Source organism: Balearica regulorum, chromosome 1, assembly GCF_011004875.1.
Source record: "Balearica regulorum gibbericeps isolate bBalReg1 chromosome 1, bBalReg1.pri, whole genome shotgun sequence".
In the NCBI taxonomy this organism is placed as follows: domain Eukaryota; kingdom Metazoa; phylum Chordata; class Aves; order Gruiformes; family Gruidae; genus Balearica; species Balearica regulorum.
This window is the reverse complement of record NC_046184.1, coordinates 54,031,999-54,046,165: the sequence shown is the minus strand read 5'-3', so window position 1 is coordinate 54,046,165 and position 14,167 is coordinate 54,031,999. Positions and strand designations below refer to the sequence as shown.

General features: G+C 42.6%; 1 protein-coding gene across 15 annotated transcripts; it reads right to left on the bottom strand.

The window, feature by feature from the left end:
• Window positions 1-1,423: 1,423 nt before the first annotated feature.
• SMCO3 (single-pass membrane protein with coiled-coil domains 3) lies at window positions 1,424-14,167 on the bottom strand. 15 transcript variants are annotated; one of them, XM_075750043.1, is made up of 6 exons: window positions 13,637-14,163; window positions 11,602-12,328; window positions 10,470-10,775; window positions 5,527-5,821; window positions 4,957-5,011; window positions 1,424-3,201 (listed from the first exon to the last, which is right to left on the bottom strand). In XM_075750043.1, the coding sequence occupies exons 1-3, from the start codon at window positions 13,685-13,687 to the stop codon at window positions 10,681-10,683; spliced, it is 873 nt and encodes a 290-aa protein (XP_075606158.1). In that variant the 5' UTR covers window positions 13,688-14,163; the 3' UTR covers window positions 1,424-3,201; window positions 4,957-5,011; window positions 5,527-5,821; window positions 10,470-10,680. The 15 variants fall into 15 exon arrangements, with proteins under 15 accessions (XP_075606158.1, XP_075606184.1, XP_075606179.1 ...); XM_010299742.2 differs by lacking the exon at window positions 1,424-3,201 and adding an exon at window positions 4,365-4,441 and having other exon boundaries at window positions 4,957-8,951; XM_075750048.1 differs by lacking the exon at window positions 1,424-3,201 and adding an exon at window positions 4,365-4,441 and having other exon boundaries at window positions 4,957-5,821.

Sequence of the window (14,167 nt, the reverse complement as noted above, 5' to 3'; positions counted from 1 at the left end):
CATACGCTCAGTTCAAGTACATAACTGTTGGCAATGCAAGTAAATGCCATTGATTTTCTTATTGCTAGAGTTGGGGGAAAGAGTTTTGGAAAGTCCCAAGCTGATCGGTAGGTTTTTTACCTCAAAACCACCTTCTTACAGCTGGATGTGGCCATAGCCCTCTATGAGGTCATGGGCAGCTCTCCTAGCTGGCTGGGGATGCTGGCCCGGCCCTTGTGAGCTCACAGCCTCCTACCTCATAAGCAGAGGCAGGCTGCGGCCCGCAGCCTCCAACATCTTCAACATCTCCCAACATCTTACGGGCATGAGGACACCTGCCACACTTCCTGTTGCGGGCAAGCCAGCTTTCCTTTAAACCCACCAGGAACAAGGATCTCTCAAGAGGTGAATAGAAATTGTTTATGTTCCTTATCACATATCCCACTTCCCCTGACACTGCTTAGAATTTGCTTTCAAAAGAATGTGGACAAACTGAAAAGTGCCACAGTTTTGTTTTTATTTGAGTCCACTATTCTCGTACAGCAGCGATTGGCAATCTCGCAAAGATATGTACCGAGCTGGTGGGTTTTCTTCTTAAATTAGAATGTACGTTTGCACGTAGAAAGCCAGCAGGAGCCAGGAACTGCTCCATCTGCTACGCTCAAATATTGCGGTTCTGCTGACTGACAGTCTCTTGCCTCTAAACGAGTACCTCTAAACTGAGTGCCACTTGTGTCAGGAGGAGGGAGATGTCACTTGTTGGAGAAATGATGCTTCAGGTCACCATGTCACCCACCCCAATACCTGGTGTGAGACAAGGCAGTGCTTTTTGCCTCCTCTGAATTGCCTCTCCTGACCCACATCGCCCAGTCTGCGGCTTGTGCTGGTCCTCGTTTGTCAGTCCCTGGCATCCACCCACGCTCCTGAGCCCTGGGCTCTCTCTGATGGCTGGCGGAGCTACTCGAGAGCCAGCAGCTGCATTGCCATCTAGTGGCTTTTGAACACGAAAGCAAAGAGGAGTCAAAAGATGATTGAAAGTGGGAACGGTAGGGAAAAAACCCAACCAAATAAAACACCAAAACCCAGACTGGAAAGGTTATGAAGCCAATGGAGAGCTTCCTTGTTGTAATTTCACCTATCTATCTCTTTACTTTCACAGACACGATCTAGTTATTAATATAATCATCTAATATTGCTAATATTGAATATTAATAAACAAGTATGAATTCGAGTATGCTTTTAGTATGGGGGAAGCTAGTACTAGAAAAGAAACCTATACACCATCCTACTAGATTAGTCTATTGTGGACCTAAAAAAGAATTTATAAATTGAATTTATAATGAAGATTTTAATCTTTTTTCATTATTTGGTTTAAGATTGGTTTATCAGACAGAATAAACAAACAAACAAAAAAACCAACCACCCCAAGTACAGGAAAAAGAGGTCTTACAATATTCAGGTAGATTTTTATTAATTCTTAAATTACTTAATTTTTTTCCTTCAAAGATCAAAGCAAAAAAAGCAAACCATAGCAAATCAGAGCAAGAGAGTGCAAATCATGTTCTTGCTTCCAGCTTTGTTTTTAAAATCTGAAAAATAAAGACATTTGGTAGCGTATCGTGAAATGCAGACTCTGAGCACGCTCTTGGTAGTCCAACATTGGCAGGACTGGGTAAAGCACTTGAAAATAAATTTAGTGCATCTATAGGGCTGTAATCCTACAGGCATTTGTACGTGTGTATAATCCCATTTCAATTAACAGAGGAGCAACTGTGGACAGAAATATTTACCCGTGGGTGTGCAGGAGTGGGGCATTACTGAGCATAAGAGGTTATTCACAGCCAGGCATGCCTGGAACACTACAGCCAGTTACTCTCAGCTGTATGTGTTTGCCTGTAGGCCCATGCTTTTCTTAACCTGCTAATCTACCGGGATTAGAGTTTATTTAAAGAAGATCTCTGGCTGGCTCCTTAGGCAGGGATGGGACAGGAAATAGCAGTTAAATATGCTTCAGTGAGTCCTCGTAAGCAGTTCAATGAGCAGGGAATTCAGCCTATCAGATTTAGCACTAATCCACACTTCAGAATTTAGCAACCACAGCTGTCCTGATGAGCCCTCCAGATGATGACATGGACTGGCTTGTTGAAATTGTTTTCTCCTATCGTGTTGTCATCTTTGATACAGAAACATAGTAAAAGAAAAATCACACCTTCTCACCGCTATTGCTCTAGCAGTGAATATTATTGTCACTAGTATGAATTACAGTTCAAGGTTACCTACAATGCATTCCAGAAAATAGCTGAAGGTGGGAAGTATTTGAAGCAATACCTCCCAGAAGCACCTATAAATCAGTTCCGTATTAATATATTTCAGTGCCAATTCCCTGATCTGTCACATCTCTTGCTCTGCTGCCACTAATAAGAAAAAAAGCCATTGGTTGTTCATTTGCCATAATGAATCAAAAAGGTTTCTGCAGGCATAGCCGCTGCCGCCGCTGTCACAGCAGCGGAAACAACTCCGACTTCATTCACTGAACCTGCTGTCTCACCAAAGAAGTCACTTCATGTATGGCACGCTGGTACTTTTCTGAGGCTGCTTTGAACTCAGCCAGGTGCTTCTCGTAGCTTCTCACAGCTTCCAGAAGTTGATTCCTCTCCACGGCTCCCAGGATGGCGTGGAGGATCATTTCAATGCCAAGCCCGAGAATGGTGATGCTGATTCCCCCAAGAACAGATGCCCCAATCTGCGCAAGGAGACTCACCAGCTTGCTGACAGTGAGAGTTATAAGATTGGAGCCAAGTAGTTTGATAGCTACCATCCCGGCTGTTGAAGTCGCTTCTCCAAGAACAATGGAAAAAACTTTATGGGCTATTGCAATTTTCTCCAACTCAGGCTCTTTGATGTCATACAGCTTCTGGTACAGCACAGGCTCTAGCTTTTCCTTCATGTCACTATCAATCTTCTGTACCTGATGCTGAATCTCAGTCATCGCTCGAATGATAATGTCACAGTTTTCCTTGACAGTGCTGCTCTCTCTCATTTGAATGTAGGTGATGGTACAGCCCAGGTGTTCATTCAGCACTCCAGCCAGCTCATTTGTTGCACGGAAATTTATGGACATGCAGTTGAGCAATTCCTGGTGCAGATGGATCAGTTCTTGACGTCTCTTGGGGTTATCTGGGTAAAACAGGTCACTCAGCGCCATTCTTCAGAATTAGGCTACTTTAAGGGAGAAAAGAAATTTCTTATTGTATTCAACACCCATAACCTTAGCCCTTAAAGAGCAGTGAAGTGTACTTTGTCTCTGCCTCACTGGTTCTTTTTATAATCAGCAAGTCAAATCCCAAGGCATAGCTTATAAATATATCTTAATTCTTGTTTGGAATATTTAGCCAAATGATTGGAAAAGGACCTTACGAGAGACTGGACATATTCAGAGCAATAAAAAATAGCTAACAAATATGTAATTAGAAGTTTGGTAAAATGAACATGAGTCATTCTTCACCTTGGAAACCAAAGATGGTAGAAGCTGAACTAGTTCACTAAAACCCAGAACAATCTCATCTAATCAGCAAAATCTAAAATAAGCTGTGGAAATGAAAGGTCTGCTCTAGACACGCTTTTGTATCAGCCAATTTTTTTTTTCTGTTAGTGGCATCTGATTTTTAAACAGCTATGACGACCGGTGGAGTGGGCATAGTCTGTATCACCATAGGAGTGTTTTATGCCAGTGTAGCTTATTCCTCCTCACATTCAAGAGAAAATGTTACTATATAAGCACTCTGTGCTTATACTAATAAACTCACACTTGGGAATTCATAGCAAACAGTAAAATTATGTATAATGAACCCATCCTAACCTATATCACCTTACACACACCTCCTACTGTCTTTCCTTCCCTGATATTTAGCTCCTGTTCCCTCATTGTTTATTCACCTCCCTAATGCTGTAATCAATTCCCCATCGTTCACTCATGAACATCAAACAGCTGGAGACAGCCCTCTGACGTTCAGCATGCTGCGTAAGCACCATCAGGTGCACCTACTCCAGCTGGATGTCTGTGAAGGCAGACTGCCTTGGAGCAGCATGCACCAGCTTGCAGAGAGAGACCTGCCTGTGCAGCCACTCTCTCTCCATACCCAGGGTGGAGATAACACCAGCTCCCAGGACATGACCAGGCAGAATCTGACCCTCCATTATCACTGTACAGACCAGAGCACAAAATTTAACTACTTTGATTCCCATCCCTCCCCCTAATCATTTGTGTCTAATCCTTATGGTCACCATTCTTCTCTGAGCCACCACTGGTTTGCCAGCAAAAGGGCATATTTAATACATTTTTCTTCATCACCTGTGTGTCAATATGTCCAAAGTGATGGAGTTACCAGTGATTATGGAGTTTCTCCTCATCACTAAGCTTCTGGGATCAACTCTGTGCCACTTCCTTTTAACCCATCACCAGCTGCAAAGTAAAAATGCTTTAACATGATTTTGACTTAAATGCATGTGTCTTAACTTTGCAACAGGGGCAAACTATGAATGAGGAGGATGACTAGTTTCTTTGTTGGTATTTTTGCACTCTCAGTCCTCTTATTGCAAATGTGGGCCACTTTTATGCAGTGCTTCACATTTTTCCAAGATAAATCTTTTCCTGCTGTTGGTGCCTACATATCACAGTTATAGCTACAAATAATTCTGTGTACGAGACTAGCTAGTTTTTTCTTCTTAAACAATACCTTTGTGTCATTTTGGTCCTTTGTAGTTCTTGCCTTATCTGCTAACTGCAAATCATCTGACACTGACCCAGCTGTATTTTACTAAACACACCCTCCCCCACAAGATCACTGTAGAAAACAAGAATTATTTCAACAGTCCCCTAGCCAACTTTTAGTCTCAGTGTTGAAATACAAGCCAGTCTGAAGAGAATTTTTTCCACCACATTTTGCACAGTACTGTACATTTCTTTCAGCCACTTACCTTGTAGCTCTGTCAAGAGAACAAACTCTTTAACACATCTTGCTTTTTCTTCAAGCTGGAGTGACCAAAGTACATATACAGTAAAGGTTTCTGATTTTCAGGAAACATAAAGCCATGTCAATGCAAGCTACAATTTCATATTAGTCCTGCCTCAGAAATGTTGCTGGCTTGCTCTCTGACTTGGTGTGATATTAGATCCTTTCCTCTCCAGTGAAGTTTTGTTGAAAGGTCATTTGGTTTTCCTTATTTGTAGAAACTGAGAAGACTAAGAGGATATACTAAGATTCTAAGAGGAATAGCACTTCAGCAAACATTTTACATACTAGACAGGTATGGAGGACACTTTTGGCATTATATGCATGATTATTTCAGCTTCCTATAACTGCTTTTTGATTTTATGTCTCTTAATGCTAAAACTACCTTTCAGTCTTCATATTAACACTTTTCCTAGTTTTTACATTTGCTTTCTAGAGTTAGGCAGGCCACATATTTCTGTATTTCTGACTATTTCTCCAGCTCCAGGGAGATTTTCTCCAGAAGTTTTTCTAATTAAACATTTAGACTGCCTACCTGATTTTGTCTGAGTGCTCCTGCAATCAGCCGAAATGTGTATGGGACAGTGACTTCATCCTCTTTCCCCTGTGTTTCTCTGGTGGTTTCCAGCAGCATGTGATGAGTTGGGGATCCAGAAGCTGGGCTTCAGCTGGGTCCTGTTGCCTGCCTGCTTGTCATTAATTCTATTGTGTGATGTTTACCCAGATTCATCTCATTTTGTTCCTCCTTTCCCCTTCCTTCCAATTTTAACAGATTTCAGTTTATTTAATGCTAGTTCCCAATCATTAGATCATCCAAAGGTCTTCTGTTCCTGATGAGAATAGGTACAGCATGAGTGCCCCTGCCTATGACAAAGGTATCATCACAGGTACCTACAGGCATAGCTGAAAGGGGATGGTATTACTTTGTCTTGTCAGAACATGAATCATGTAGGACAGCACTTTTCATTCATATAGATACAGGATTAGGTTTTGTACTGGGATTTATAAATGTCTATTTTTTATAAGCATAAATAATAAACACTAATGCTTGCTATTCCTTGAAATTATTGCAATGACTAGTTTTGCACACATGCAAATTATGGAAGAAAGGTTGAACAGTCCCACACAAATAGAAAAATAGATATCACAGACAGTGAAAACAGGCTTTGTCTGTCCCAGCAAGACAAGCTTGTACTTCTCTCTTCATCCAAGGTAGACATCTTTCATGCTCTGATCCTTAGACAGATGGACCTGCTGCCCATTAGGCTCTGGTCATGAATGCTGCCTCCCCAGTAGAGAATGGTTGGGTTCTCAGATGAATGTAAAAGATCAGACATAACAGGAGTGCTCTGCAATTGCTGGCTCTTGTTTTCCACTGAAAGCTAAACTATTGTATTCAAACCAGAGCCAGAGTACCAAACTCTCCTTTTTTTCAGAGCTGTAGGCGTAAGAAGATGAGCTGAGAGTGAACACTAATGATTTAACATTTCTGCAATCATCAATTAGTTGTGACTCCTGTTATTAACTGAGAATGCAAAGTAGTCCTGAAATACTTCTTCCAATATTGGATTCAGTTGAATTGATCAGACTGGCAACTGCCTCTGTGTCCCATTCTGTAGCCTGGTAACTGATTTCAGGTCTTCAAGGTTTGCAGTGGATGCAATTTTTTCTCTTCTAGAGTCTCTATCATTTGGAACACGACAGAAAATAATTTAAACAATAAGCAAGCAGTCTTGTTCCTTCTTTACTCTGGGTCTCTAGGGAAAATTAATAGCTATCGTTTGAGACCTGTTAAATTTGAGGGAAGGAGTCAATCTGGAGTGCCTGTCACCCTTCTTTGCTGCAATTTGCTAGGTCCTGTCCTCTGATGCCATGAGAGTGGAAGAAGTGTTATGGAGCCCCAGAGCCAGGTCTGGCTGAACAGCAGTGGAGGCTAAAATAAATTTTGCCATTTCACACAATTTCAGACTGCTTTTGCCATGGGAAGAAAAAGGAGGAAGAGGCAGAAGGTTGAGCTGAGCACTGAGAGAAAAGTCTTAAAAAGTATGAAGTGGGATGGGAATTCGCAACTGCTTGGACACATTTAACTGCACATCTAACCACAGCAATAGCTGATGAAACATGTCTGCTGCAACCAGTCTGGCTTTCCAGGGCTCTGGCACAAGCAAAGGCGACATCAGGAGCAGTCCTTCAGCCATGAGCTGTCCCAGGACTGTACCTGCAGTTGGCCTTGGGAGAACTCTTAGGTGCAAGCGGAAGGCATGACTTCCTTAGTGAAAACGGTAGCAAGACAGGAGCCCAAGCAAGGAGAACGTTTTGTGCTTCCACCCATCAAGGGATGCTTGCAACATCTAGCAGCTGTATGAACTGACAGATATGGGTCACTTCACAGGAAACCGTAGCCTGTCGAAACATTGCATTAGTCTGTCTTCAATTGGTTTGTCCCTTGAATGTAGATGTCTGATGCATTTGGCTTTGCTGTGTCTATTCCCCCCTCCCCAGAATATGAGTTTAATTCTGTGTAGACCCACCACCATATACACACTGAAGGATTATAGTTCTAAGGATGATGGAAAGTAGATTGTTTGCTAGGACTCCCATAAATTACCAATAAACACCAAAAGGCAAGAATAATTCACTTACCGCACTTCAATTGCTTTTCAGATTGCATGCTGAAGGTCAGAGTCATACTTCCTGCAGCCATAAGAGTAACGATACTTGCAGCTGTTTACACCATATTTTGCTGGCCTGCTTGGTAAGACCTCTGCAAAGGCTGACAAAGAGCTTTTTCTGTGTTTTCTTCTAACTGTAATGTCTTGGGGGAGGGCAGGTCAGGTGGGTGGATAATTTGTAATATTGGTTTCAGAAATGTAATATTCTAGCTGAAAATATATCTAGTTTTATTCCCCTGTGTCTTCTGGATTTCCTCTGTTTGCTTTTCAGAGTCAGACACCACTCCAAAAATGTTAGCCCGCCTTGGTTTTAAGAGTGATAAAGAAAGGCTGGTCAGGGCCTGCCAGAATCTGCATGACTTAGTGTACATCTATGTCGCTTCAACCAACAAAATATTCCGACTCCTCAATGCACATCTTGGCAGCAACTTCCCCATCATATCAGTAAAAGAAAACTTCAGCATTAAAGACAATCTGCAGCTCCTGGTCAGTGCTTTGAAAGAGATGCAAGCCTCCATGGAAACAAAAGACAAAGATGTACAGGAGAGCATCAGCCATAGTTTATATGCCAAGATTGCTGGTCCCATCACCTCTCTGCAGGACAAGATCACTGCAGTAAAGGAACTTTATGAGAATTACAAGGGGGTTGTAGAAAGAATTATGGGTGTAATCATTGCAGTAATGTTGAAACATGACAATTTCCTTGACACCGTGGAGTCTGCTGTTCATCAATTATTGAGTTCACCTGCTTTATCCCTCCAAGTATCAGAACTTCTCATGGACTATGCTGATATTGTGAAGATGCTGCAACAAAATGAGACACCAAGTACCACAGAAGGCAGCTCCTCCTCAAGTGGAACATCACAAGAGCTCAGGCTTCGCTCTGTACCTTCCTCCTCTTCACTTCTTGTTTTCCTACAGGCTATCCTTCGAGGACACAGATCCATAAAGAGAAGCCTGAAAATAGCAGCTGACTACTTAGAGGAGGCTTTCAGGGTGCTGAAGCCACCTTGTGAAGGATTCCAAACCTTTGTTAAAATGGTTGAAGCCTGCATCCCACCGATAACGGAAAAGCAGCAAGAGACATAAATGTGTTGATGTGTCAGAAATCCATCTTGATTCTTGTAATTCTCACATAGGAAAGAGTTTAAGCATGTTTGAAAACACGTACAAGAGGTATCTGCAGCAGCTGTTTCTAATATTTTCATTCTTTTTTGAAATCTGGGCTTAGTATCTTTGAGCATTTAGGGATCAAAATCAAGTTCTGACGACTTGTTATTTGAAATCACTGGTAAGCCAAAAGCAAAAAAGAAAGTAACATGAAATATAGATATAAAACAAGCTAATAGTAAAATAGCTCCACATTAAATCTGTTTTAGCTGCCTGGGCAAGCATCTCTCAAGATTTCAGGGGCAGTAGTTCAGTTTCACAGAACATCTTGCTAGGTTTTAGATGACTAGATGATGGCCTCTGCCATTATAGACGCCTAAATCTCATACACAAGATGCTGAAACTCAAGTTCCTCCATTTAATCTGCTAAAACCTGAAGATACCTAAATTCCTTAAGTGCCTGAATTTCTAATGCTAGTATTTCTCCCGTGCCTAAATTCTGCATTCCTTGCCAGAGGATTTCCAAGGGAATGGCAGCACCAAGCTTATATGGAGCTGCTCTGAGAGTCAAGTAGTTCATGCAGGTGCTTTTGGCTGTCATTACTTTTGATTAACCAGCTAACTGGCAGCTTGTGTAGTCCTCTTATATTCAGATCTTATTTGGGTAGCTAACTTGTTGCTTACTGTTTTGGACAGGGGGTAGTGAATACAGCTCCAGCATCCTGCTAAGATCAGCAGTGTCTGAAAGCTGGGGTCATTTGTGAAATGTGTCAGTGAGTTTCAGTTCAATTATTTGATGATTCCACCGCAAAGTTAAATCACCATGACTAGTCTCCTTGGACTGGGGAGATAACCTCTCTGACTGTAGCCTCAGCCCAGGGCTAGTGTCAGTGGGGGTGAAGGAAAGGGGAATTGCAGGCAGAAAATGTTTCTTATAATTTCCACACTGCTATTTTTTGGAGATGGGAGAGCTTCATAGCTGTTCTGGCTTTGGTGTCTATGGCTCCAGAAGAACTAAATGAACACATAAAAGTGAGAGGAGTCTATAGCCAAATTGGAAGTTCCAATTCCGGTTTGTGATATTGATTCAACTTCCAGCATTATACATTGAAGACTAGCAAAGTAGAAAGACACGTAAATTAATTTCAGTCACATCCAGCACCCTTGAAGACAGCAGTGGGTTACACAGGCTCTCCTTCCTTTCAGCATGAAATGACCAACATGCATTCATCAGCCACTAGAGGACTGTTAATGAACACGAGATCTGCCTGAGTTTTTCAGAAGAAATACTGTAGTTGAACGTGAAAGATGAAGACAGGTCTGACAAGTCCCATGATCCTCTGCTGCTAAATTCATGTCTCAAGGCAGTTTTATGCTTCTGTCCCCCATTCATGAGCTGCAGACAGTCAGCCTGAGATGAGAGCTATGACTTTGGTGCATGAGGTCATGAAGCGGTGAAAGACTGCTATGCAGCAGCCATAGACTTTACTGTCCCCTGGGACCCTACACTCAAAGGAGATATGCAAGGCTGCACAGTTACCCACTCAACTTTACCACCATGGTGTCTTTTGCATCCCACAGATAGACTCTTTCTCACTTAAAATAAAGGTACTAAGAGGTCAGTAGAGTCCAATGTCCGTGTGTCTTTCCTGAATGCCTAAGGGAAAAGCTACCTACAGTAAAGGGTGTCACTGACCTGCTCTTCAGAAAGGCCGTAGATAACTGCCCTCCTCCCTGAATGAGTCCAGGGAATGTCTGTTTTGATGAACCAGACTGAATGTTCCAGTCTCAGCTGAAAGCAAAGGGAGGATTGAACCTTCTGTAACAACAGGAACACCAGAAACTGATTTCCTGTGAATTCTTCTTGCTCGCTGTTGAAGTGTATATATCTGGGTGCAGCCAGAGAATCAGTCACTGTGGGCCAAGCACATGAAAACTCCAACTACACTAGGAAGAAAGGCAGAGGCGAGGGCAGTGGAACCGCTGTTCTTTTTTCTTGAAGCTGAAAGTAAGTCAAGAGAACAATTATTTAGACCTCTTTTGGCTGTACTTGCTAACACAGCCTTTTCCCAGAAGAGCCATTTTCTCAAGTCTACCTACTACTTTGGCTTGTGTCCAGGCACAAATTCTCATTCCTGAATGGTTGTTTTGTGCTCAAAGGTTGCATTGATACACTATTGTACAGAGAGACAAAAGCAAGAGTCCTATATTGGTGGTGGACTCACAGAAGAACACGGATGTGGGACAAGCCCAGTGAGGTCTTCCAGCACAAAGTTATCTCTATAGCCAGGAAACTCACAGTGTGTGCTTTGCCAAAGGATACCTTTCCTCCTTTCTGTCACAGGAGAGAGAACCCCGCTAAAGCGACAGTAGTTTTCTCTTCACTTACCTGACCTTGCCAGTGTAGTGGACCAAAGCCCAGAATAGTCCTGAGGCCTGAAGTGTAGCAGTCTTGCAAGCCACTAGAATAAATATCTGAATTCAAGCTGCCTGCAAATCTCATTTGCCCTTGCACTAGGAATGCTGGGGACACAAAGATGTCCTACAACATCTTTGCAATGGCAGATAGGATAAATGGAGGCTGCAAAGAACCATGAAACCTGCTGTGTATCAGGTGGATTCATCTTTAGTGAGCTGTGAGGTGCTCCCAGGTTTCACAACAAACAGGTAAAAACTGGGTCATGTGGCTCCCGCAGGAGAACACAGTGGGCAAGCTACAGATTTGGACTTGAGCATGGCCCTGTGTAGGTGCAGCTGGTGAGGGCTGCTTGGGGTACCTGAGACCACACTGTCTACACCCCCTCTGCATGAAAGGCTATCTACAATACCTTCCACGAGCTGGCAGTGGTACTTGCTGTAGTTCCCCACAGAATGCAGATGCAGTCGGTTACCATGCTGTGTCCGAAAGAAGCTTTTGACAAGGAATACCTCATAAGGGGGAATGAGGACTTCCTTCTCAGATGTGTAGTAAGAAAAACCTTGCACAGCTGCTCCCAGGCAAGTGGTCACTGTGAACAAAGTTTCATTCCCAAACTTCTGGGCTTCATTCCAGAGGCGGGAGGTGGAGGTGAAACGGCCAAATCGCACCCTGCTGCCTACCATGGCCTCAATATGCAAGTCCTTTACACCCCTGTGCACCCGGTAGCACTTACGTTTCCCCATGCTCTCCTTGCTGCTCTGCCATTGCTTCATTATCTGGATAGCAGTCGTTAGGTAAAAGTGAAAATATTTGAAACTGAAGTTGTCTCTGTAGTACTCTGGAGAGCTTCCTGCTGTAGATGTGGCCCAGTTCAGCTGAGAGTGCAGGGAAGAGTTCATGGTGTAAGCCATGAGGACTATGGCATGGCTCTCATGCATCTCCCTCAGGAGACCTACAGGGCTCTTTAGCAAAGCCTCCCGAGCCTTCTTCCAGAGGCTTAAATAGTCCTTGTTAGCAGCTATTTCCTTTTGGAAATAGTGTCCTCGCTCCAGTTCTTCCATCACCTGCTCTCTGCACTCCAGATACTGGTCATCAAAGGAATGCGGTGCCATATCCATCATGAGGTGGGACACAGCCTGCAACATAAAAGCAAATGAAGATTAGCATCAAAAGTGTGAACTTTTTGTGTATGTCTATGGATGCAGGCCAAGTTTTTCCCTACCCTCTTCTTGTCTCTTTGCCATTATTGGCAGAGCAAGCACAGCAGGTAGGCATCTTTGACAAGACCTTCCTGAGCAACCTCAGGTTATTGTCCATGCCTCCCCCCCAGGCAAACACCAGCCAGGATGCCAGAGTTCTTATTTGATGGGGATCAGCGGCATTAACAACTTCAGGAGAGTTGGCCCTTCACAGGGTGAGGGTATAGAGCCTGCAGGACAGACCCATGGTCCATTTATTTCAATATTCTGCTCAAGATTAATAAGTGGTTTTCAAGAGGGAAAGAATAAGCAAAACATGTGGTAGGAGCAGCGCAGCCTGAATGCTCCCAGAGCTGATTTTCTTCTTCCTGTCTTGTCATACCTCTTGGTCATGTTGTGGCTCCAGAGAATAATGTTCAGTAAAGGACAATATAGTAACACTATGCCAAAGCTTTTGTTCATCCAGTTTGTCTCAGCGAGGCCAACTGGACTTGTCATGTAAATAAACATTAAACACATGAATAAGGATTTACAACACTGGGTGCTATAACAGGAAAATAACCTCTAACACATTCTGCCTATGAAATGACACACTAATTATCTGTTTCTAGCATAAACAAAGACTTGTATAATAAGATTGAAGAGATGGTGTGAGTTATGACATTGTTCTTTTTTGGTTTTGATCTCCTAGTAGACTAGTCAGGTACCATAGTCAATTGATAGTTGAATTCTACAAGTAGATATTCACTTCATCTCAAATATGCAACCTAGACACATAACCAGTTTGATACCTTTCTTAGCCTCTGAAGTTATACCAGCCCATAAACTATACAGGGATTCAGTTTATTTCTCCATGATACTGTAATTGCTTTGAGGGAAAGCTAAAAGACAGTCACAAGGAATACAGCAATATTGTCACCGTCCTATCCAACAGCACACTGTTTTTGTGGGAGCCTCAGATGATACAGGCCAAAAATGAGATGAAAAGTTCCCTAAGATCTACTCCCAAACACATCCTGGGAAAGCATCTGGCTCCAAATTAGAGGAAATTTCCAACCAAGTAGTTAAAAGGAATTAAGACAGGTAAGAAATGGAACAGAGCAACTGAAAGCAGAAGAGTTTAAGCTGAGCCCAGAGTTCCTTAAAGTACATGTTTCAAATAAAATAAATTTTAAAAAAGGTTTATTTTGGTAGGATGAGCAATTTCAACATTTCAAATAAAGAAAATTGTTTACCCCCTCTTACCAGCCTTTGCAAGGAGATCAGCATCAGAAGACTGGCCAGCAGCACTGGCATCCTAGAGTCCACTCAAGACACTGTAAAGAACATTGAGCTCAAGTAGAGGTCATTTACATCTGTTATGTTCCCTTTTTTCTTGAACTGGAAAATTCTGCAGTTTGTAATTTGCACTCAGGATTTGGTGACCTTTAATTCTTCATTTAAAGATCATTCACCAGATTCTTACAGCAATTCAGAAGTTGTTAATCAAACCAAACAAAATTTACTGGTAGAAGTGTGCCCAGAATCCATAAGGAAGGGTCTGATTGTGCCAACTCCAGCTGGTGCAGATGTCCTTCACCTTGATAACTCTCTTAATTCCAGGGTATCTGGTGTTCTTGTTCTTGCAGAAAGGAGGAAAACTTGGTCTTGGAGAAGTCTAAGGCAGCTCTCTCCTGAGGAGTGATGTGTCAGGATGAGGTGGAACACACTCCCTGATCAAGAGCTTAAAAAGCCCTTTTAAAGAAGTGCAGAGCTCTGATAAAGCCAACACAGAAA